The 26,324-nt window shown below is 33.2% G+C and overlaps 1 protein-coding gene across 15 annotated transcripts in view; it reads right to left on the reverse strand.

Annotated features, from left to right (window-relative positions):
• Ppip5k2 (diphosphoinositol pentakisphosphate kinase 2) overlaps positions 1-26,324 on the reverse strand; it is a 75,851-nt gene that overhangs the window by 41,223 nt on the left and 8,304 nt on the right. For 14 of the 15 annotated variants that reach the window (XM_005382196.2, XM_013513003.1, XM_013513002.1 and 11 more), the window contains exons 3-17: positions 24,731-24,926; positions 22,003-22,093; positions 20,773-20,858; positions 19,653-19,807; positions 18,235-18,336; positions 16,338-16,499; positions 15,234-15,355; positions 13,922-14,023; positions 12,523-12,609; positions 11,597-11,672; positions 11,400-11,509; positions 3,592-3,677; positions 1,013-1,138; positions 759-880; positions 352-534 (exon numbers count right to left, since the gene is read on the reverse strand). In XM_005382196.2, coding sequence (XP_005382253.1) covers positions 352-534; positions 759-880; positions 1,013-1,138; positions 3,592-3,677; positions 11,400-11,509; positions 11,597-11,672; positions 12,523-12,609; positions 13,922-14,023; positions 15,234-15,355; positions 16,338-16,499; positions 18,235-18,336; positions 19,653-19,807; positions 20,773-20,858; positions 22,003-22,093; positions 24,731-24,926 — 1,806 coding nt within the window. The remainder of the gene's footprint in view (positions 1-351; positions 535-758; positions 881-1,012; positions 1,139-3,591; positions 3,678-11,399; positions 11,510-11,596; positions 11,673-12,522; positions 12,610-13,921; positions 14,024-15,233; positions 15,356-16,337; positions 16,500-18,234; positions 18,337-19,652; positions 19,808-20,772; positions 20,859-22,002; positions 22,094-24,730; positions 24,927-26,324) is intronic. The other variant, XM_005382195.2, reaches the window with a different exon arrangement.

Here is a 26,324-nt window from a genome sequence, read left to right on the forward strand (position 1 = left end):
TTGTATAGAATATGCCCAATTATTGTCAAAATAAATAAACTGCCACATAAGTTGCCATAAATCAGACTACACTGGTTACCTATACATACTACTCCAAATAACTACAATATTCTAGATATGGTAAGGCTGTAAAAAAGAATAACAGAAAAAGGATTGTAGTTATTTCTAGGAGACAGAATGGGTTGCCTATGAGAAGGGAGGGAGAGACAGGGGCCAGAGTTGTTCCATATTCTGCCTCTACCTGGTGATTCTAAAAGTATTTCCTTAAAATATAACAAGCACAACAATTATGTGTTATGCATTTTTCTGCATGAAATATTTCACAATGCAAAACAGTGTGCTACAACCCACCTTCTCATAATCTTCAGCAGTAAAATCTCTGTCCTTCTGAAGTATTTCATGAAGTCTTGCTTTCACACGCTGTTGACAACTGCTCAAAGAGTCACTGTCACTATCCAAAAGACCATTCATATTTGCGCTTTTCACCATCTGAACAAGAATGGGCGTAAGCTCTCCTTCCAGAGCCAAGAGCCCCTAAACACAGTAAACAAAGCCAACAATTTAAAAATTAATATGCAAAGTAGTAAAGGATTTTGTTATATGCTAAATTTCATAATACATAATCTAGAGTTTATCACAGCTGGTTAATGGCTTAGAAGTTCTAACACTGGCATTTTTACATACAGATTCAGTAAAACTCTCTTAAACTGCCATGTTACATAAAAATTCTAGTAATTTAAGAAACCACTTATTGATACCTTTGCAAAAGCAGCGGCAGTCATCTGGACTCGCCCTTCATCAGAGGCATATATTTTGAGGTCATGTCGGTAGGTGCTATGTAATCGAAGTAAACCACAACCAGGAAATCCTGCATAATCTCCTGAAAATAAATCCTCAAATCACTTAAGCCATATTTTTATTTCACTGTATTTCTTTAAATATTTACTAGCATCCCAAGATTTGAAAATAAAATGTATAAATTTAACCAAATTCAAGAAATTCCAAGATTTACCTTGACCTCCGGGATACATACACCTGAAAGCTCTTCCAAGCTCTTCCGCCTGCACCCTGCCGGCAGGGGTGAGTTCTCCTCCCCATTTTAGAACCAACAGTAAGGATGGCTCTTCTCTTCGGCTGTCTAAAATACACATAAGTAAACAAATGTTAAGTGTGTTTCTTTAAACAGACATGCCTCAACCTTAATTTTTTTGTCTGTGCTCTCTTCTGCAGTGGAATCTCAAATGTAAATTATTTTATTCCCTAAATGTGCCTATCTTTGCATGTTGTTGTTTTCATCAGGAATAAGGTCTATTTAGGAAAATCTTACTGAAATTCAGCATTCCTTTCATGCTTAGGCCAATTCACTCAATTGTCAGCAGAAGCACTGCATCTCCTTTCTCTACTTTTTTTTTGTCTTTTTGAGACAGGGTCTCGCTATGCAGTTCAGGTTGGCCTTGAGCTCACTTTGTAGCCCAGGCTGGTCTCGAATTCGCAGCGATCCTCCTGCCTCAGTCTCTCGAGTTCTGGGGTTACAGGCATGCGCCACCACGCTTGGCTTCGCCACTCTTAAAGTGAATAATTCACCCACTGTATTTAACTTAGTTATGCTACATCTGCAAGTCCATGAACTCCTTGACACCAGGGTCCAGAACCAATCTGTGTTTACATCCAGTGCTTTTTACAGTACTGTCACATAAAAGAAAATACATTAGTTGTAGTGAATGTTTTGTGATTGGGAATCAGTGATTTGCATGATTTTTAGGAAGAAACATAAGATGACAGCCTAACATCTATCTTAGTCCAAATATCAGCAAACAATGAAACGTAGTCAAGAGCAGCTTTTGAACTGTGCAATCTTTATAACTTCCAGATTAAATTATTTTCTCATATATGAGGGAGATACCATTAAGTGAATGGGTTTCTGGACTTAATTTTGACCAGCCCTTTATAATGGCCTTAAGATCTGTCTGTGCTGAAGTTTAGAAACAATGGCAATTTAAAAATAATTTATAAACATTAGAAGAATTAATAATGACTCGTTAAAAGGAATAGAAAATCACATTTTCTCTGGGGACTTGTTAGCAGTTTATGCTTGATCATGCATGTTGATATGGAACTGAGAATACACATAACTTACATTGTGATTATATTTGTTTACAAGAAGTTTTTCATTATAAACACATTGAAATAGAAAATTAATCTGTGTTGCTTGTAATTACAAAGTGTGATAAGTGACAAAGTGTGACTTTTAGGTCAAATGTTAAAGCAAATGCATGAACATTAACAAATTCAAACATGTATTTGCATTTAAGATAGTCACTACTTCAATTTTTGCTACAATAAATAATGTCACTGTCAATATTCCTACAGACTGATCTTTCTCTGAACATCTGATTATTTCATTGGGATCAACTGTCACATTTATCTAGATTTAAGGTCAAAGCAGCACAATATTTTTTGAAGTTTTTGATCCACATTGCCAAATCACTGTTTAAAAAGTTGTATCACTTTACACTTCTATCAGCAGACTAACATCCTGTCACAGTGTATCTACATCACTATTTTTTATTACCATTTTAAAGAAAAGAAGAAAAAGCTCTTTGTCAGCGTGACAGACCAGAAAGATCATTCAGGTTGAGCAGCCCTAATCTGAAATTCCACAATCTAAATGCCCCACAGTCTAATGCCTTTTGATCCCTGACATGATGCAACAAGTGGAAAATTCCGCACCATGGAACTTGGTCTCACACACAAAATTACTGAAAATATTATATTAAGTCTTCATACTACACATAAGGTACACATACATATATGTGGGCATGGACACATATGTATATGAATAAATGAGTTTTGTATTTAGAAATGGGTCTTATCCCTAAGCTATCACACAGGAAGATATTTCAAAATCTAAAGAACTCTAAAATTTGAAACACTTCAGATCTCAAGTGTTTCAGATAAGGGATATTTGACCTGTATTTTTAGTATCATTATAACTGTATTTGCCATCTGTACTTCTCCATAAAATGACTGCTTCAATTCTGCATTTTTCTTTTAAAAAGTAAATGAATCTGTAGAATGGCTCGCAGGATACCTACCAACCTTATTTAATACCAACATTATTTAAATGTTCATTTAGGTTTATACCAACATTATTTAAATGTTCATTTAGGTTTACTGGGTGGAAGAAAATACCAATTCATTTCAGATGTACATTGTGTCCACTTAAAATTTTTCTTTCCAAACTTTTTGAACTTTGTCCCTATACATTCTACCCTCTTCTATTAAAAGAGGAAACCCTATTATACAACAGTTATAAATAAATAAGCTTTCTGAAAAAAAATCACAGAGTAAAAGTGAAATCCCAAGTAGTTGTCAAAATCACAAATTTATTCCTTAAAAGTTAAAGACTAATACCTGTCCTTTACTTATTTAAAGGATAGTGGCACAATTACCACAATTCCATTTTATTCATTTTTTATTCAGCATGCCAGCCCCTGAATTACTAATTAGAAGATGGTCCAAAAATAGCCAACATGGTATAGAAAGTCACTACATATATGTAACACACAATAAGCATTAAGGGTAACATACCTTCCTCTTCACTAGAGGTCTTAGGACACCCATGTGGGAGGTAAGTCAATTGGACCTTACGATTTATTCCAGAAAAATGGCCATACCTGAAAAATAAAATGGCAAACAAAATGGACAATATTAATTGTTGCTCTATGTGGAAAAAACTGATTCTCACACATTAACACCCTTTTCCATTTGTAACTACCTTACTAATTCTTTAAAACATCATGCAGAAAGTCTGTATCAAGGACAGCCATTCTAACCCACTGTAAAGTAACAAAGACAAATTTTTTCTACAAGGTAGGCAATTCTGGAGAGATGAAAAGGTATAGAAATATGTAAAAATATAAATAAAGGTACTTTGTATAATTAAAGAGATAAGACTATAAGGAAACTGATCAAATTAAACAAAATTAAAATGGGAAATTAGGCTTCCAGGGTAAGACAGGAGAATAGAAGTAACCTCATGTGAAGCTGAGAGTAGGAATGAAGCAGAAGAAATAAAATAAGTAGAAAGGACCAAAGAAAATTGTAATTTTAAATGTGCTTTTAAGGAAATAGCAACTCAGACTACAGTACAAGTTACGCTTTTCTCTGCTCTATGCCTATTTATGCTTCCTAGGCTTGTTTTATTCTTCCAGGCTCGTTAAACCCCAAATCCTTTAAAATAATGTAAATCCGTAAATTAGCTTAGTTGAGGAAGTACAAGGCAGAGCTGTGACTGTAGGATAAAGAAACAGATTCAAAGGGCTCAAAGAACATTTTTGGGCAAACATCTTAAGACTACTCCCCTAAAGGATATCTGAAAAACCACACATATCTCCCGCACCCCAGATAGTATGCCTCTTTCTTGAAGTCACACAATCTATTACCTCTGAGCAGGTATCTCTTTAATTCTGCCTAATAATATCACTTACATCTCTCACTGGTGTATTCTGAATTTTCTTTCTGTGATAAGAATCAAGAACCTACTCAGTGGATGAGTTGAGATTCCCACCTCCTCTTTATTTTTATATTTATTTATTTATTTTTGGTGCTGGGAATTGAACTCAGGACCTTGCACTTGCCAGGCAGGCACTGTGCCACTGAGCTATATCCCCATCCCCCCACCCCCTCTTTGGGGGAATTCCTTGGACCCCCCTCAGTGATCAGAAGAGTCAAGAGTTAGAAAAGAGAAATTATATTTTGAGGAAAGAGAAAGTGCTCCAGAAATCCAGAAGCAGGTGGCAGGACAGCTAAAAAACACTAAGTGAAAGGCCACAGGGAGAAAAGTACAAAACTGTGGGGCAGGGGTGGGGCGCCCGGAATTGACTTCTCACATACAAGGCAAACCTACATGCAAATCCACAGGTGTAAATCCACAAGACAGTGTGCACATGGGGAGGGTGCAGGGGTCGTCTGAGAAGTCCACGCAATGGGAGCTCTGTGGTAAGGACCCAGGCACCTCACAGGCAGTTTCCTAAGTGGGCTAGATCTGAAGTGGCCAGCAGTCAGCCCACCCAGGAGATTCCTCGGTCCCCTTTGTTGCCCCACTCCAGCACAGAATTCAGCACTCTGTGTGCATCACCCACCCAGCAACATTTTCATGGTCTTGTCTCTGCTAAGACATGTGCCACCTCCCTCATGCAGACTGAGAGGCCTCTGGAGCAATGAGGCCCTCACCAGCCCACTCACTACACAACTAGTCTGAGGACAGCAGATGTCCTGGTGCACAGATGGAAACGTACACACATGACACACTTCCGGAGTGACTAAGGCTCTGAGGGAGACGACATAGCCTGACTGGGTCCACAGAGTGGGAAAGCTGGGCAAGACTCAGCATTCACAGAGGGCCAGCCAGTGAAGTGCATGTGGCGAAGATACATAAGAGGCCTTAGGTGTGACTCAAACCCCAACCCCAAAACTGATGAATTTCAGTGCAAATCTTGGAAAGAAAACACTTGCTTCTACTGTTCCAAACACACCAGTGTGGACAGCTTTTGAATTCATTTTTCTTTTTCTTTCACTGATTTTTCCCACTTTTTAAAACTTTCTTCTCTATTTTTCTTTTCTCTGATTTCTTTTTTATTTTTCTTGTTTGCTTATTATTTTTTCCTATTACTTATATTTAATCGTATTTACTTTTTCATGTTTTAGTTGGATTTTTTATCTCTCATTTTTTTCTCCTCTTCTTTCTCATCTTATTTTTCAAATTGGTTTCTCTTTTATATTTCCCTTTCCTTACCACTCCATTTTTATTATTACTTTATTTTTATTCCTTATAATGGCTGTTAATTTTTACCTTTTCAGTTGCCTATAAACTAGTATTGCCACTTTCATTTCTATTGCTAATGGTGGTATAGCTGTAGCTTTAAATGGTTTTTAGTGTATTTTAATCTCTGGTTTAATCTTGTGCTGTTGCTAAGCCAATATATCTTGTCTGAATGGTACTGGGGATTGGACCCTCAAAAGAAGGCTGGTCACTGAGAAGCCCCTTACATAAGAGCAGAAGACATATCTACCCTAAAAGATACATAAACCCCAATGCAGAAGCACAAGGAGTATGAAGAACCAAGGACACATGAGTCCTCCAAAGATCTGTAACTGGTCAGTAACTGAATGCAAAGATATCAAAGTGGATGAAATAGACAAAGAATTCAAAAGTCCGATTTTTAAAATGATCCATGATTTCAAAGAAGATACAAACAAACACCAGAATAAAGTGAGGAAGAAAATGCAGGATATGAAGGAAAAAGTCTACAAAGAGATTCTGAAGAAGAAGCAAACAAGTATTTTGAAAAAGAAACCTCAAGAAGTCAAATGAAAAGCTCAACGAAAAGACTGGATCAAAAAGAAAACAGCTGGGGGCTAGGGGTTTAGCTCAGCAGCACAGAGCCTGCCTGGCAAGCGCAAAGTCCTGAGTTCGATTCCCGGTACCGGAAAAAGCCAAAAAAAAAAAAAGAAAAGAAAAAGAAAACAGGTGGGCCAGTGCCTGCCTGGTAAGCTCAAGGTCCTAAGTTTGTTCCAGGTATCAAAAAAAAAACAAAAAAAAAAAAACAGAAGAAGAAGAAGGAGGAGGATGCGGAGGAAGAAGAAGAAGAGAAGAAAACAGCATTTCATGGCTTGAACATATGGTTGATTCATTATCATACTTAAATAACAATAAAGAAAAATATAAGAAATCAAAAAGTTAAAGAACTATGGGACACAATGAAAAGATCAATCCTAGGAAGTTTGGTATAGAAGAGGGCGCCAAGGTACACACTCAAGGGAAAGACAATCAATTCAGAGAACTAACAGCAGAAAACTTCTTATTGTTATTTTTTAAATTCTCCTTAAAATAAAAAAAGAAAAAGACAATTTGAAATCCCCCCTAAAAAAACCCCAATTAAAAAAACAAAAGAAAATTTCTTAAATGTTGGGAAAGACATGTATACCCAGGCACAGGTGGCATGACCAGAATACATACCCCTACAATATATTACAGTTAAAATGCCAGGAGTATAAAACAAGGAGAGAAATATCAAGCCAGTTATAAAGGGAAACCCATCAAAATAACTGCAGATTTCTCTGCACAAACTCTAAAAACCAGGAAGATGTGGAATGATATATAATTAACCCAAAGAAAATAACTAGGTTGCTATATCCAAAAAGTTATTCTTCAGAATTGAAGGAGACATACTTCCCAAAATAAGCATATACTAAGGGAATATATGACAATTAATCCAACATTGAGAAAGACACAGAAATCCTACACAAAGAAAAAGTAAAGTAGATAAACAAATGGGAATTAGAAAATAATTCTGATGAAAACATCAGAAAAGCAACATTAAAAAATCAACAGCGACTCTACACATCAACTAGCTGAGAAAGATATGAACAAAACAATTTTATTCATAACTTCAAACAATAATAAACTAACAAATTAACCCAATCAAAGAGGTAAAAGAAACAAGGAAAACATACAAAACTGACGAAAGAAATTGAAGACACTAGAAATTGGAAACATTTCCTAGTATATGGATGGAAAGAATCAGTATTGTTAAAATTGCCATGCTGCTGACAGCAATCTACAGATTCCCCAATAACATTCATCACAGAACTAAAAAAAAAAAAAAACCCTAAAATTCATACAGAAACACAAAAGCAATCCTGAGCCAAAACCAATGCTAGAGCTACTGTGAAACCTGATTTCAAATTATAGTACAAAGCCATAATGACAAAATAACATGGTACTGGCAAAACAAGCAAACAAACCAGGCATGTACATCAGTGGAATAAAATAAAGGATACAGAAAGAAAGCCACACAACTACAATCATCTGATTCTTGACAAAGGGGCCAAAATATATACGATGGAAAAGACAGATTCTAACAAATGCTGCAGGGCATACTGGATATCCATACATAGAAAGTTTAAGCTACATTTTTATCTCTTACCCTGCCTAAAAAAATCAATCTAAAATGGGTCAAAGGTGCTTGCTATGGTGGCACATGTACTAAAATTGGAATGATATAGAGAAAAATATGGTCCTTATGGAAAGATGAAATGCAGATTCAGGATGTGTTCCATATTAAAAAAGAAAAAAAACAGAGACACTACAGGATGAAAGGCCAAGGTGTAAGACAGTGATGGCAACCCTTTTGGAGAACAAGGGCCCAAACTGCAGCCCCAAACCCACTTATCTATGGGCAAAGTGCCAACACTGCAATTAAACCCGAATGCTCAGCTGCTGGGGTGACAATGGGGTGACATGGCTCGCATGCCGACAGAGAGGGCTCCTCGTGCGTGCTGCAGCACAAGTTCGCCATAGGTTCCCCATCCTTGGTATAAGATGTGAAACTGAAACTGCTAGAAGAAAACAGGAAAATATCTGAAGTCAGAGCCACAGGCTACAACTTCCACAAGTCTACAAAAACAGGAGTTAATAATAAGAATCAAAAAGTGGGACTATATCAAATTTTAGAACTTCTTTGAAGCAAAGAAAAACAATCAAATTTTAGGATTGTCTTTTTCTAGTTCTGTGTTGTGCACTACTGGAATTTTGATTGGGATTGCATTAAATCTGTATAACAATTTTGGGAGTATGGCCATTTTCAGTATATTGGTTCTTCCTACCAAAGAACAAGGGATATCTTTCTATTTTCTTATATCCTCTTTGATCTCCTTTTTTAGCACACCATAGTTTTCAGTGTAAAGATCTTTTACATCCTTTGTTAGATTGATTCTGTCATATTTCATTTTCGTCTATGCTACTATGAAAGGTGTTCTTTCCATAAATTCTCTCTCAGTGAGTTTGTTGTTTATGTACAGGAATGCTACTGATTTTTGAGTGCTGACTTTGTATCCAGCAAGCTAACAGCACGGTTTTTATCATGCTGGCAAAAAAAAAAAAAAAAAACAGACCCGAGGATCAATGGAGCAGATTACAAGATGCAGAAACAAACCCAAAGACATCCCACCAACTTCTCTTCAACAAAGCGGCACTATACCCTCATTGGAAGAAAGACTCTTTAATACATGCTGCTGGAAAAAAGGCTTTCTACATGCCAAAGACAAAAATTAGACCCATGTCTGTCACCATGCACTAACCTAAAATGAAATGGATCAGAAGATAGAATAGGTAGAACTCTTGAAGACACAGGTGTAGACAAAGACTTTATGAACAAAACCCAGGCCACAAAGGAAATATTACAAAGAATCAATAATTGGGATTTCATCTTATTAAAAAGCTTTTGCACAGCAAAAGCAATCATTGACAGAGTGAAGAGCAGGAAAAAATTTTTGCCAGCTGTTCCTCAGAGCAAGCACTAATATCTAGAATATAAAAGAACTCAAGAAAATCAGACCTCCCAAATTTAAAGATCCAATCCAAAAATAGGTATCTGACATGAATAGATACCTCTCAAATGACGAAGTACAAATGGCAAATAAATATATGAAAAAATGTTCAACTTCACTGGTCGTTCAAGAGATTCAAATTAAAACAATGCTGAAAGTCCACCTCGCTCCATAAAGAATGGCTATCATTATCAAGAAACCAACCAATAATAAATGTTGACAGGGCTGTGGGGAAAAAGGAACCCTTCTCCATTCTTGGTAGTGTAGACTGGTACAATAACTGGAAATCAGTGCAGAGATTCCTACAAAAAGAAAAAAATACCCTAGAACCACATGTTCCATCTGACCCAGCTATTCCCCTTCTGGGTATCTTCCTGAAAGATTTAAAAACTTCACACCATAGCGATATATGCACACCCACGTCTATAGCAGCACAGTTTGTGACAGCTAAATCTTGGAAACAACCCAAATACCCATCAACCAATAAAGAAGATGTAGTTTTTTAATACAATGGCATACTACTCAACATAAAGAAGGATAAACTTCAGATATTCCCAGGTAAATGGATGGACCTTGACACCACATTTTTAAGTGAAATAAACTTAACACGTGTAAATATTGCATTGATTCTCTGGTGTAAACACTTCTTACCAAAAGTGTAAACAAGGACCAGAATGTACACTTGATATTATGAAATAGAAAGAAAATGCTCAATTGGAAAGGGGGAACTAAAGAGGAGGGAGGGGAAAATGAAGGAAGGGAAAAAAGAGAGAGGAAAGAAGGAAAAATAAAAAGTTTTTTGTAAATAAGGAGGGGAAGAGAAAATCAGGGGAGGAAAAGGGAATGGGGGAAAAAAAGAAATTGAGGCAAGTCATGTACAGGTACAATGTTCCTAAGATGAAAGTGATCATTATATATATTTAAAATGTACCAATAAACTTAATCAATAATAAATCAAAAAAGAAAACCAATCAGCATAGTAAAGACAAAATGGGAGAAATTATCAGCTACTTGTCCAACAGAGGATTAATACTTTAAATGTATAGAAACCTGAAAATACTTAAGACCAATAAATAAATATATAAATAAATAAATGGGCAAATGAACTGAACAGATGGTTTTCAAGGTACAAATGGCCAATAAACACATGAAAAAATGTTTAACATATGTGATCATTACAGAAATACAAATCAAAATGACAGTGACATTCCATCTCACCCTAATCAGAATGGCTATTGTCAAAAAAAAAAAAAAAAGATAAATGCTAGTGAGGATACAGGGAAAAAGAAACTCTTCCATAATGGTAATAGAAATATAATTAGTACAACCACCAGGGATATCAGTACACAGATTCCTCAAAAAACTAAAAATAGAACTACCATAAGGTCCAGCTACACTACTCCTTGGTGTATACCCAAAGGAGTTAAAGTGAACAAACTAGAGGGATACCTTCATATCCATGTTGACCGTAGCACAATGCATAATACCCCACATATGTAGCCATCCTATGTACATCAGTGAAAGAAAGGATAAAGAAAAAATATATATATAGGAGCATTTTTCAGCCAAAAAGAAAGTATATCAAAAAAAAAAAACAAAAAAAAGAAAGTATGTCATTTCCAAGAAAATGGAACTATATGTCATCACAGTGAGTGAAATAAGCCATACTCACTAAGACAATTTTGGATGTTTTCTCTAATAAGTGGAATCTAAAAAATACAAAAAATAAAGAGAACATGAAAATTGAAGGCAGACTATTATTAGACAAAAAGAAGGAAATAAGTGGGTGGGAGAGTGTTAAAGCAGAGAATAGGTGGGAAGGATGTGATTAAAATGGGCTGCATGTATTAAAATGGGCGGCATGTATATAGGAAAACACCCCACTGAAACCCAGTATTTTATAAAATTAATATGTATGAATAAAAATGTATTAAAGTAAATAAAGTGGAAAATCATACATAAAAAAGGGAGAAGTATCAAAATTAAGAGCTTCAAAAGTTACTCACATCTCTAATACAGTCTTAAGTTGTTCAAGTTTGGACTTGTTTTCCTCAATTTCAGAATCATTATTTTGCCCTAGTTCCATAAGAAGCTGTCGGGCAATATCAAGCACTTCCTATAAAAGATAGTTAATAAAGAACTGAATTTTTATGTCATTTCACCATTAAAAATTTTAACCCAACAAGAAACCAAATACACTTGCCTGTAACTGTTTTGGTTTTTTGAGTTTTAACTTTCCTGATTTATATCCATCACACTTTTCAAAAAGATCAAAAAATCTTATAAAAAAAAAATAGAGCACTATTAGTCACTTGCAATAATTAATATTCCTATCATATATTTAAACCAATAAAGTGAGAGACATGGCATAAGAACTGAAAACCTATGAATTTCACACATTGTTTTCTCTTTCACTATACTGTACCACCACGGCCCTCCTCTTCTTTCTTTCTTCCTGGAGATGGCGTCTTACTATATTGCCTAGGCTGGGCTGGAATTTCCTGACTCAAAGGATCCTCCTGCTTCAGTCTCCCTAGTATCTGCAACTATAGCTGCACTCCACTATTCCTTGCTTTTGGTCCTCTCCGTTTACCATAAAACTTACCACTTTCTTAAACTATATCAATCTAATAGTCACCATGTTACTTTTACAAAGTTCTCTCGTGATGAAAACTAAACATATAATGCTTTGTGGTACTGTGGTATATTCTCTGAAGTGCATGTATACAAATTAAGAAATACCTGTCAACACATATTTAATGACTAAGTTTTCAAGTTTTATCATCAAGCACTGACTAGAAATAGCTAGCTTTCTATTAATTTTCTTCTAGAGGGTTGAGAGGTTAATGATTCTCAGAATCCAATCAAGAAAATGATAGACCAAGATTAAACAGAGTATCTTTACAACAATAAGGGAAACCCAGGTAAGACTGGTATTTATGCATATGACAATAATTTCCAGATGCTCGCATATACAATTATTTGTAACAAATTTGCATTCAATGGTTTAAATATTAATGCCCAATATATAGCAAGTAAAAGTTTTCTATATATTAGTCAAAAGAACATAACATACATCAGAACTTAAATTTATATCATAAGTATTAAATTGTTCTTCTTGAAACATACTTTTGGTGCCTCACTTCCATTTTCATTTTTTGTTTTGGTGTTCTGTCCCCATGACGTATGACAGCTATGACACATCTAAGTTCCATCCTGAAATTAAAGAAAAAAATTGTTTTCAATCATCTAATAAGGATTTGTGCTATATAATTTAGATTAATATAACATTACGAGCCAGTTTTTCACCTTTTCAAGTTCTTCAAGCATTTATAATAAGCTAGTCTTGGGGGCTGGGGATTTAGCTCAGTGGCAAAAAGCGCCTGCCTGGCAAGCGCAAGGTCATGAGTTCGGTTCCTGGTACCGGAGAAAAAACAAAAAAAAAAAAAAAAAAAAAAACAAAATATAATAAGCTAGTCTTAATTTTAGCAAACCCTGAAAATAATTTAAGAGCTAGAGGAGGAGGTGTTAGTAAGATACATAATACTTGCTTGGGCAATCCATTCGGGACCCCTCCTGTCTCTCAGGACCAATTCCTAGTCCCTACTCCTAGTCCCCATTCCTTTTCTCCAATAAATTTTTCTACTCTTAAAAGAAAAAAAAATTCCTCATATCAAGAGATGCCGAAGTTCTCTCTGGGATAAAAGGACATGGACTCTGATCTCTGAATATCTGCCCTACAGCATTTGATAAGTATAGACTGAGATTTCCTTAAATCAAAACAAAATAAAGGTCTGCCTGATGGTGATCATATTCATACACTTGCTAGATTTTGCCTATTTAAGAACAAGTACTTAAAACTCAACTTACTGGAAGATAAAACTATTTTATAAGCATGCTAGAATTAAAAGCTATAACTGTTTGTTAAAGTGTGAGCTGCTGAACAGACTCCAGCAACACATTAATAAAAATTATCTGGAAAAAACTGTGTTGAAGTTTGAGAAATGCCAGCTTAAAAACAAAACTAAATGGTTCGTCCTCCCAATCTGACTTTTCCGAATATTTAACATGTTCATATAAACCCCTCATCTATGAATATGCAGCATTTAGTCAACTTTACCTAACTTTTCAATGAGTAATCTTCCTTAGTAAAATGTTGAGAAATACTTTGGCAAGATTGATTTAATATTTTACCTCAAGACAAAAGTGGAGAGTGTTGAAGTTGTATGACCACTATGGACCTTTAAGTAATGTACCTATTGGCACCTCTTCTTAAGTTATGGCTTGACTACATAGTTCTATAATTATTCAAGGATGCTCCAGGGTTTTATTTGTAAAAATATCAGAGACTTTTAGTCTGGAGGACCTTTGTAAAACCATATAATCTACTCTCTCATAGTCAGACTGAATTATATGAAAATAGAAATCATATAGTCCCTATGATAATTCAAAAATTTAGTTTTTCATGGAATACCACTAACTGACAGGAAAACTAAAGAATTTTTAAAAGAAAAGAATTCAAACTTACATAGTTCCAGATGTAGTTGGTACAATTGGAATATCTTCTGCTTCTAAGGGTATCGACCAGGGGATATGAAACTGTGGTGCGAGCTCACGCATTACAATGTTTCTTTAAGACAAAAATAATTAAATAAATAAAACAAAACCCTAAGAGTTAGTTCACTTAAAGATAAAATTGGGACAGAATAATAAAGAATCATAAGGCAAACTAATGAACACATAAAAACTAACCCAAAGAATCAATCCTGATCAAGAAAAAACAGTTCATTGCTTCTAAACTGGTATATCAGAACACTAAGGAAATGCCACGAATTTGAGATTTACTATGTGCTTTACTTTTAAAGTTAATATTGGTATTAAGTAAATCACTATAAACAGATCACTTCTAATTACACACATTCTAGACTCTTTTCTGTGTGGATACTGATGATTATTTTTTATATTATTCACTGAGCCTCTATAATGCCATTCTAAACATCATGCCTATTTTTAACAGATCAGTGCTATACTAATAAGTAGATCAATGAAAACATGCTTGAGTAACTCTATGGGTTTTTGGCACTGTTTGCTAGTGTTAAAATTTGGTGATCAACTCCCAATTTCATTTAAAGAATAAGTTCACAAATCTTTCAAACATGCTATAAAAGATGGCTCCCATTATTAAACGTTTTAAAGTATTAAATTTCCTGTGGTTTTGTCATATATACTTTGAAACTTAAAAAATAGTTTTTGCCTTGCTAGTGTTCTCAATCAAGGTATTAAGGAAACTGCAAATGCCAAAGTGCTATTTCTATATGCAATACATTTTTATATTCATTTGATAATTTTATGAGAATATCTTGAAATAATATACACACTGTTGTAGAAAGACTTGCAAAATGAAAATAAAAACTACTGAATTTCAAATATCTCTATTTTCTATGTTATTAATCTCATATATATTACATTTTGTATAAGTAAACAGGACAATAAAATCTTTCAACTATTTTTACATAGCAAACACTCTAGGAATGTTTTGATTAATCATTTCTAAATCTATGAAATTAAATTTATAATGATAATTATAATGAATTATAACTTATAATGAAATATATATAAATTTATATATAATGAAATTAAATTTATAATGATAAATCTAGCTATCTTTAATATCTTTAAATATAATTCAGGATTTGGCAGTCTTTGAGAATATCATTTTATGAACATTGAGTTTTAATCTAAAATGTTTTTAAAAACTTATTCATCTAATATTAATGATTATTTGGTATGTGAATAACTAATATGCAAGGTAAAGATAAGACAAATGAATAAATACTTACCCAAGTATTTTTGCACAGTCATCATAATACTTCATGGAATTTTTCACAAAACTGAAGCCATTGACATCACAGACATAGGACTGTCCATTGGCCCGTAATAAATCGAAGCCACAAACTGTTTGCTATTTAAAACAAGTTACAAATTTTACCATTTAATTTACTAAAATTGTTTTCCAATCTTATTAGAACATATATTCTATAAATGCCTAAAAGTATACTGTTATATGTTGCTTTACTTCATAATAAGAAATGAAATAAATTACTTATTTGTAACTACAATACTCTGAGGATATATTATGCATTCTGTACAATATTTAAGCGTCTGGTCAATTAATAGACATAGAATAATAATGCACAAAGGACTAGAAAAGCACAATAAGGACATATTATATCAAAAAAATCTTACACTAACACATTTTAAAAAGAAACAATTTTAATGGTTTTGATGAATAAATTTTACACTAGTAGAAATTAAGTCATCTTAATCCCTCTTGCCAAAAAGGAAAAATTCTAGAGGAAGAGTTCAATTATCCCTGTAAATCTTCTAAAAACTGGCAAATACATATGAGTGAGCACTGGAAATAAATTTATTCTATTTAAAAGAAGAAAACCACTGAAAGTTATAAATTTCCTGTTCAAGTTGCAAGAATTTTCTTTTGTTCTACATTTTATGTTGAAATCATCATGCATTAGTATAAGGTAATTTTAAGTCATAATTTTTGGAATCTTAGCATATCAAATAATTTATAAAAATCTACTAAAACTTATTTATGGCTTAACATTCCAAGTAAATAATACAACTGATTTTAAAAAATAGATTAAGAAATATCCTAAACACTTACTTAGCCGAATTATTCTGTGTGATTTAAATTTCAGAGTAAATGGCTCTAATTTCCTTCCATATAGTATAGGAAGATTATACTGGCACTACAATACAATATATTAGCACCACAGGAACCCCTCAAGAAACACATGAACGGTTCAGATGTACTAATTACGTTCTCAGCTTACTTCTCTAATTTTAAGTCCAAATAATGTTTCTTACTCAAAAAGTTAAGTTAGAATTCCTTTTACAAGAGCCAAATGGCTTATAGAACATCTTACCTTAAAAGCAAGGCAGACTTTCCAAGCAATTAATTTCTCTCGTGCGTTGAGAATAACAGGGTATCGTACTTCTTTTCCTTCACTGTCTCGTTCTACCTTGCCATCAAGGGCTGGAGACTTTCGAGCTTCAGCATGAGCATAATCTGGACCCACTGTGTAAACCTTCCATGAATGTTACATATCCAGTGCAAATACAAAAACAAGAACAATAAATTCCAAGAAAAAAGATCAATAAAAATAGTTCAGACTCAACTATTAGAAAGACCTATCTTTCTATTTTCAATGTATTAGAATATAATTACTTACTTATATATGGTCAAACAGGTAAAGTGAGGTTTCATTTTCTACAGAAAACTATTATACCAAATATTCCCCAAATTATTTGTATTTAACCAAAGAAAGACAGAAATAACTATAAAACATTACAGAAGGAAAAAACTGCCCCTAAAAGATTTAAAACATTTTCATTGCCCCTCCCAAACAGTGGGGGAATGAGTATGAATACAGAAAAGAGAAGAAAACACATTCTAAGCGGAGTTTATGAACACAGAGGAATGAAACCCATATTCTGGTAAGGGAAAGTTATTTAATATAGTTTATACCATAAAAATTGAGACTGATGAGACAGAGGACAGACTAAAATATCCTGTTTGCCAGGGTTATGAATCTACTTCTTATCCTATGGTGAGTGTGAATCCGTAAGTGAATTTTTAAGGACAGGTTTCCTTCATGGTGAAATGTAAACTTTAGAAAGAACACTCTGATTGGAGAAAAACAGACTAAAGGTAAAGCTATTAAGATCTCATTCGCTACTGAAATCATGGATATTTTTATACCACATTTTGCTTGTCACAGATCTCAAAATATCATTTATATTAATGACTTGGAAACTGGTGGCTATTAGTCTCTTAGAATCATATATATACATATATATATGTGAAACTTTTTGATATAAACTGAAACTTTTTGATATAATATATATATATATCAAAAAGTTTCAGTTTTAAATATTTTAATAACTACACCTCAGTAAAAACTGTCTCCTTCCTTGTGGATTTTTATCTATTTATTCATTTATTTATTTTCAAGATACTGAGGATTAAAACTAGTGTCTGCATTGGCCCACATCTCCATCCTTTTTAATGCGTTTTTTTGTTTGTTTGTTTGTTTGTTTGTTTTTTACTTTCAGACAGGGTTTCTAGCATTCTTTAAGTTCACCATGCTGGACTCGATTTTGCGATCCTCCTTCCCTACCCTCCCAGATGACAGGTGTGTCCCACCCTCAGCTACTTTCATCTGTGTTTCCCTTTAAGTATTCAAGAATACTATGTTTTAAAAGGTCTATAAGCTTCCACTTGCCAAAGGTGCTCATGAAATGAAACAGATTAAGAATTCCTAATCAGAAAGAAAGAGATCCAGAACAGAAGTTAGAAGTAGCTGCTGGATTCTCTTCTTCTGAGATTGATGATAAGCTCAAAATCCAAAATTAAAATCTACATAGTTTGACTTGAGGTTTTTTCCCACTTGATTTATAGTGGTACAAAGACAATACATATTCAGGAATCATACTCTGAATTTTGGTCTTCTCTCGGGCCAGTTACTCATGTGTGGTCTGACACACTCTCATAATGCATAGCAGCGCAGTAAGTTACAGCTTCCAGGCAGCCTCGTGACGCTGAGCATAATAATATTCTAAGGTACACCATGTTACTAATCTGTTTTTACCATGGTAAGTGTACTAAATGGTTTTTGAATTTATGGCATTTTCAACTTTTAAAAAATTTATCATCATGAGGTAACCCATATTTGTAAGTTAGGAGCATCTATACTTTAATCCATTCTACATTACCATCAGTGCCACTACATATAAAATATTAAAATATACTTTCAGTCCTACCTTAACATCAGTACCATCTGTGGGCATAAACTCTTCATATATATATGAACCTGTTTTTCGTACATTGCTTTCTGGGGAATACACACTACTTCTACTGCCAATCTGAAAATAAAAAATGTCCATCAAAATGAAAACCAAATTATTTTCCTCATTTTAATAATACAACTCTTATTTACCATCTATCTCCATCTTAGAAATTTTCCAATAATTGATTAGTTCACATTTAATAATGCTTATTACATATTTGGTACTATATTATTTTGTGCTGTCTCTGTGAATTATATAAAAGTTAAAAGGTATAAAAATACGATGAACACAAGGAATTGCTTGTAAGATTCAGCCATGTTGGGACATGCCCCTTTTTACCACTGCAACACTTTTTACCATGTAAATACAGAAGAATGCATTCATTTTCCTATCAATGTCTATTTAAGTTGTTTTCCAAGCCTTGGTTATTAAAGCAATGTTTCTTTAAACATTGTTTTAAGTGTCACCACACATATGTGCACAATTATGTTTCTGAGGAATTACTAGGTGGTTCATATTCAGCTTTCAAAAATATTGCCAAAATTTTTTAGAAATGATTATCAACAATTTAGTCTCATGTGTAAGAATGCCAGATAGTCTACCATCTTGTCTGTACTTGGCATTGTTAGGCTCTAATAGTTGTAACTAGTAAAAAGATATTAAAAGTAGACATTAAAAGGGTATCTCATTGTGTTTTTTAAATTTTATTTTATTAGTACATGTTTGCAATATATGAAGTTTACATTTATCTTAAGGAGCAAGTATATAATACATTTTTAATTTTTTTTATTCTTCTTCCCCTTCCTACCCACCATATCCATGATTATATAGATGTATTTTTAATTTTGATGCATTGCTAAATCATATTGCTAAGAGGCTGAATTCCTGCCAATAATTTTAGGGGATTACATTTATTTCCCAACTGCTTCAGTAGATATTCTGTCTTTGCCAATCCAAAAATAATTTATTTTTGCATTTCAGATTAAATTTGCGTTAAACATACATTCATGTAAGTAAAAGTAATTAGTATTGCTTTTTACTTTTTCTATGAACTCTATTTTTCTATGACTTTTTCAAGGACTGCTTATTATTAACTGAATTTCTAGTTTTACAGAAATACAAATGAAAAGTAAAATGAAAAATCATGTAATTTTCTTGTTATTCTGTAGGCAGGAATTTTGCTATCTAAAATTAAATAATCACTATGACACCTTGCTTTTCTACAACAGTATGACATCAATTTTATGAATTCACCTCTAAATAAAACATTTCAAAGAGTTCAATATTTAATCATAATTTTATTACATGCTTGATTACTTTGTATAAAATTTATATTTTTTAAATAAAATATGCAACAGTGAGGAACACTATACAAAATTATAAAGGTTCACCTTTCTAAAGAGTCTCTGACTTCCACCTCCAGCAGAGGTTGGATAATAAATGTAAACATTGTGGTCTTCTGCACTGACTGGCTTTTCTACAAATGGCTTCTGGAAGACTTCCCCATTCACTTCCACGTGATCTTCCCCTTCAATCAGATTACATTCTACAGATCAAACAGCAAGAAAAGTTACATACCAAATTAACTATCCAGATTACATTTTTCTGGAAAAAAACCAAACAAACAAACATACAATTTATTCTGCTTTCCAGAAAAACTATTTTTAAGCTTTCCTAGCAAAAGTGAATTTACCTTGTTTTAATAACATTCACAAGAAAACAGACAAACAAATCTTTTTTATACCAAGAATTCTCAACGCTGACTGCATGTTATAATCACCCACTTCCAAAGCTTTTGGAAAATTACTGATGCAGAATCTTGGGGGCTGCAAAGTTCAGCATAGGCATTTTTAAAACCTCCCATCTGATTCTGATTTGCATCTGGGGTTAAAATCTTTTTTTTTTCCAATCCTCCAAAGACTAATATCACAGTACAGTAATCATCATCAGCAGAACACTCTTCCTTGCAAATGCACATTAGCAATCAGTGCTTTTGAAATAGACGAAAGCACACTTCAGCACAGCAACTTCCTGTTCCATTTATATCTTGCACTTCCTGCCCCCCAGAGAGCGCACATGCTGTGTTTTAGATAAGTGGGGGAAAAGGAATAACAGGCGCTTTCATATATTAATACTGTGATTTCAAAACTTCCAGTTATCAGATATTTAATGTTGGTGTCCTAGCAGGTCATAGATGAGTCACTTGCTCTTTCCTCATCAGTGCAAATCTACCAGCCAGGCAAGGGGAAAATTCTCTTTTGTGATTCTTGAACATATGTCAAATGGAGACCCAAGAAAGGCAGGGCAAATAATCCTAAATTATCGGTTAACTTTTTATATCATAATATTGCATTTTAATTGAATATAATGCTTACTGGTTTAATCATTAAGAAAAATATTAAGTGAAATACTATGAATTCTTTAAATGTCTTCCACTCAATTGTTGCAGAGAAGTGGCTAAAAGTAAGTCAAGTGGGAAAAGGTAACTTGCTTAAAATCTCTTGCTTTTACCTTTGGGGTTATTTGGATCACGATTCAAAATTGCATAACGAGGAAGTAAAATACCTTCAGCTTGAAGAATACTATATACTTCTCTCCTAAGGAAAAAGAAAAAAATCCCTATTGTTTTAATACTCTATTTCACATCAGTGTATTCTTGTACTTTGTAAAATATATTACTGTTCTACTATTAATCTTCTATTACCTACTATTGATGTTATTGAGACTTTTTAAAAAAAACAAATATATCATTTCAAATACTGAAAATATTTCCTAAGAAAATGTTCAGCAATGCTAGCAGAAATCAAACAGTTTTTTGTAGCATGTTAAAATATTACTTTTTAAAACAAGAATGTAAATGCTAAAAAGAAATGGTTAAAGTTGATATAGCCCGCACACAGACTATATCCTGACTATTAAAATCCTTATGCTCAAATAATATTTAATGCCATGGAGAAATATACATAGAATGTTAAAAGAATGGTGTTTCTAATTTATAAAATATGACTTTATATATGTATTGCTTTCTACACAAAAATATGGTAGCTACAATTATGATGTAATTTTTCAAAGTTCTTAAGAGCATTGATTTATGTAAGTATATATATACTTGTATATAAACACGCACTTGTGTAAACCTAAGAAAACTGTTTTAAACGTTTAGATGGCAGTAATGCTACTGTCTTAGAGAACAGAAAACTATAGAATCTTCTACTTTATAAAATATTTTCACACATAATCTCATAATAGTTCCACAAAAAGTGCTGGTGAAATTGAAAGGATAGCTATCAGTGGAACGTCAATTTAATAAAATACATAAATATATTCAAATTTTATAATTTCCTTTAAAAATATATTTTTTGGCTTGTTTAATGAATGCTAAGATACATTACAAATATTTCTTAAATAAGTATACTTTGCCATTAAAAATATATAGTCACATGATAGAAAAATTAACCTTGCAGGGTCTATTAGACTTTGGAAATGAAACAAATAGTTTAAGTGCGTCTCTAGCTACCTGGAGAACTACTGATCACTTTGGGCACATTAGTTAACTTCCCTGATTGTTAAGTTTCCTTATCAGTAAAATTAGTTGATAAATATCAATTGCTGAGCATGACTTTAACAATGCAATCAGTTCATATCCGTGAAAATATCTGATGCCATGTCAGTGTATACAGTACTGTGTACTAAGTAAATGTTAATTTTCCTTCCCTTAATTTAGCCAACTTTACCACTCACCTATCTTGTATGAGATACTGCATATTCAAGTCATTGATTACAAATGGATTCCTGAGTTTTGCATAGGCAACTGCTTTGTCCAGTGGAAATCCTAAGAACACATATTATTAACATATTCTGTACGATCTCAAGATAAATTGACATCTATAACTTTAGTAACTTCAACTGATGCCATAGCTCATAAAGAATAATTTCATTATGCACATAATGCCTTCTATAAAATGTGTAATATATATACTCTGCTTTAATTTATACTATTAAATCTCATCTTTTCCTAATTAATGTCACTAATGAGGCTAATCAAGTCAGTGGTTATATAACCAAATTAGAGCACTGACATGATATTTGATGTATGACTATTCAAATCATTTGATAACTTTATATACAAAGAAAAATTTATATATAAATAGGAGTGCATCACAATCACCTAATGATCTTTTAAAATACACTGCATGTACTTTTTCATTTGATATTTTCATGTTTACACACATAAATGAGTTGACAAAGAACTTACATACCTTTCAATACAGCAAATATAAAAATTAACTCACATGCAACACATATGCTCAAAGTATAAAATAAACGAGTCCATTATTGCTGTTGCTAGGTCACTGTTAGACAACAAAATTAATTTCGTAAACTTTCTAGACTTTCAGAAAATGACTAGTTACAATGTAAGAAGAAGCATAAATATTTAAAGAACTGTTTGATTGATACTGGGGACTGAACTCAAGGCCTCTGCAAGGAGCGACATCCCAGTCTTTTTTTTTTTTTCATTTTTTATTTTGAAACAGGATCTCCCTAAGTCTCTAAACTGCCCACATGGGGCCTGAACTTGAAATCCTCCTAACTCATCCTTACAGAGTGCAGGGTTTACAGGACTCTACCATCACACCCTGCTAAGAACCTTAATGTTCATATTTAACTCTTGATATTAACAGTAAAAATCTCCAGTAGTATCCATCAAAATACCTTATTAAGAGAGGCAGTAGAGCCAGGCACGGTGGTGCATGCCTATAGTTCTACCACCCAGGATACTAAGGCAGGAAGTTTGCTTGAGCCTAGGAGTTTGAGATACCAGACTAGCATTCAAGAGTATAAATTAGTTCACAATCTGACTCCATCTTTCATTAGCTATGCATGTAACCTTGGACAAACTTATTTAACATCTCTCAGCTTCACTATGAATTAGCAACTATGGGTCCCAACTATAAATTAGCATATCAGGCTTACCTAGGAGGATTTTAAAGAACTTAAATAAAAATTATGAATAAGTGCTCAATAATGCTACCTGTTATTCCTTAAGTGACAATATTTTAATGAACATCTTTTCTATGGGAAAGCATAAAATTAGCAAGCATGTACAACTAGGAATTAACTAATGAATATTAAGTATATTAGTAAAGACACCATATTTTCGCAGCTTTAGAAAAAAATTAAAGAGAAAGCATTATCACATACTAAAATTTAAAACCAAAACACAAAAAGCTATGTTCAGTTATACAAGATTTATTCCTAAATTCCTTAGTTTTTAAAATTTAAGCAGATACTCTATGCTGAGAATCAGCCACAAATTACATATCCTTCAAAGTTCTATGAGGACTCTCAGAATTTCTTTTCTGCAAACATGTCTCACTGTCTCTGATTTTAAGCCTAACAGAATTTAGCAAACAGAAAACAGCTATAGTCAGTTCCCTGCTTTGATTGCTGTTAGAGAGGAACATTTCCCTTATCAAGAAATTGTACATGGGATGTGGCTTGGATATAGCAGCCAGCTTGTAGAGGCAAACAGTTTTTACAGAAAGAATCATGTGAGTGTAAGGGAAAATATATGGAAGTTTTAAAGTTATCTAAAATAAGGAGTGTCAGTCAGCAAAGATCAGAGCTTTGACTATTTAATAATGAAAATCAATTTATACTATAGGGGTACAAAGTCTCACACATGCCTCCTCCTCTTCCTGACTGAAGCGGGACTTTAACAGCTCAGAGTACAGATTTTAGTAATAAGGATGATTAAATATCACGTGAATAATTTACAATGGAAAATTATAGTTTCTAGTGGGAAATTCACTTAATTCACAGATTTTTAGGTTATAAGTTTTTAGATATACACTTAGCAGTAATTCTGATTAGTGGATTTTACAACTAAGTAATACTTAACTGATATTTTGATTAAGAAAGGCCAATAAGATCTAAAATTTTAAATATGAAGTTCTTAAAAAATGAGGTAGAAATACAGATATAATAATGATAAGATCATTTTCTATATGGCAAAAACATAGGGCTTAAAATATGCAATAATTCAAGAGAAACGCAAATGTGAATAAAGATATACATTCAAAGAGTTGATTACAACCTTAGTTTTAGTAATGAAAACTGAAAATTATCTAAATGTTCAGATATTAGTTAAACATGTTATGGTTCATTTACCCAATGATACACTAATCTACATTAAAAATGAGGTTATTGAAGGATGATAGAGGGATAAAAACTCTTCCTGATAAAACAGTGAAAAAAATTAAACGTATACTTACACATACACTATGACACTAAATTTAAAAAAAAAAAATACAGAAGAAAGCTGGAAAGAAATATATCAAAATATTAATATCACTTATCCATGACAGTGGGTTAGTTTAATTTTATTTTTGTATTATCCAATAATGTATAATTAAGTATGTAGTAATTTTTAATAAAAGCAATAAAAGAGATCCCCCTTCTTTAATACCTTTAGAATGGAAAGAAATAAGACAATCACATAAGGGCCAATTTTCCACTGGTTCATTCAGTATAACTTCCTCTTCAAACACTACTACTGTGATATATTTAAATAAGGAGATCCGTTCCAGAATCTCCTTCATTGGCTTGGATTTGGATTTCTTTGCCATGGAGCATATTCCAACTACAATCTGCCTTTCTGGAGGCTAAAACAGAAAGAAAATTTAAAAATCAGGTTAACTTAATATGAACTCCACAAGACAGCTGTCTTAACTTTATTGCAGAAGTAGACGAAACATGTGATAAATCAATAAAAGTGACACATTAACCAACAAAATCATTTCAAAAGTTTTTACCATAAAAATTATCATAAAAACTTTTAAACAAAATAAATTTTCTACAAAAGTGGAGACAAACCATAGAACACCAATTTCAGAACCTGGTTACAATTTTCAATGAAACCTAAGACTTAAACACTCTTTACTTAACTGCCACTGGCATTTGTATACCTTCCACAGACCAGAAAGGGGCCAATGAGGGCCAGAATGCAAGCGAAAAGGTTGATGGAAATGAGACAAAGAAATTTCTTGCCTAAAATAAGTTGTGGTTCCAACTACAAAACTATGAGGCATTTGGGTACAGTATTTTTGTCTACTATGCTACAAGAACAGTTGGTCACAAATGACAAATTCAGGGCCGGGGATATAGCTCAGTGGCGTAAGCACCTGCCTGACAAGCACAAGGTCCTGAGTTCAATGCCCAGTACCAAAATAAGAACAACAACAACAAAAAAAAAACCAAATTCAACAGAAATTTGAGAAAAAGCTACACTGCTAACAGAGATATCAAGATTCTTTGATACTCCACTCTTGAGTATTCCTCCTTACGGGCTCCAGTGTCATCAATCAATGCAAACTAAAAAGGCAGAATATAGAAACAGTAACAAACAGTACCTCCTGGATTTATAAAATTACTCAAGATTCATTGTGGGGTCTTGGCACTCAGGTACTTAGAGATTTATCAACTACATAAAGTAGTAGCCAGTTTGTCATTTCCTCTCTTTTACATAATTTTATATATTTCACATGACATTATAATCTAGGCTCGAAAGTGTATTAGACTTTAAGAATTTATCTAAGAAAAAAATTGGACAGCATTGGAATTAATTCGTTCTTCTTTATGCTTGGAACTATATTTCTACATTGCTCCTTCTAACTCATGAAATTTAGCCTTCAAATCAGTATTAGATTTGATTATAAACTGCAACCTTCCTGGGATCTGCTGCCTTTATTTCCTCTGCTCATCTGCTTTTACATTCTCTTATTTAATTTATTTCTGATCAGAAAGTCTTGGGTTAGCTTAATATAATATCCCTTAAGTCTCTTTCCCAGGACAAACGTACTCAACCTAATGTTTCACACTGCTACAATCTTTAAAAAATGAAGAAAAGAAAACTAATGTATTTTGTTGTTCTATTACAGACCTACATAACGATATCCATTTATGGCTAAGATGAACAGGAAACAGCATGAAATAAATACATGGAAATAAATATTTTGATGTTACTAAACCATAAAGGCTTGAACGGATGGGAGATACCTAGG

This window comes from Chinchilla lanigera, unplaced genomic scaffold (assembly GCF_000276665.1).
Source record: "Chinchilla lanigera isolate Chin_1 unplaced genomic scaffold, ChiLan1.0 scaffold00017, whole genome shotgun sequence".
Taxonomy (NCBI): Eukaryota; Metazoa; Chordata; class Mammalia; order Rodentia; family Chinchillidae; genus Chinchilla; species Chinchilla lanigera.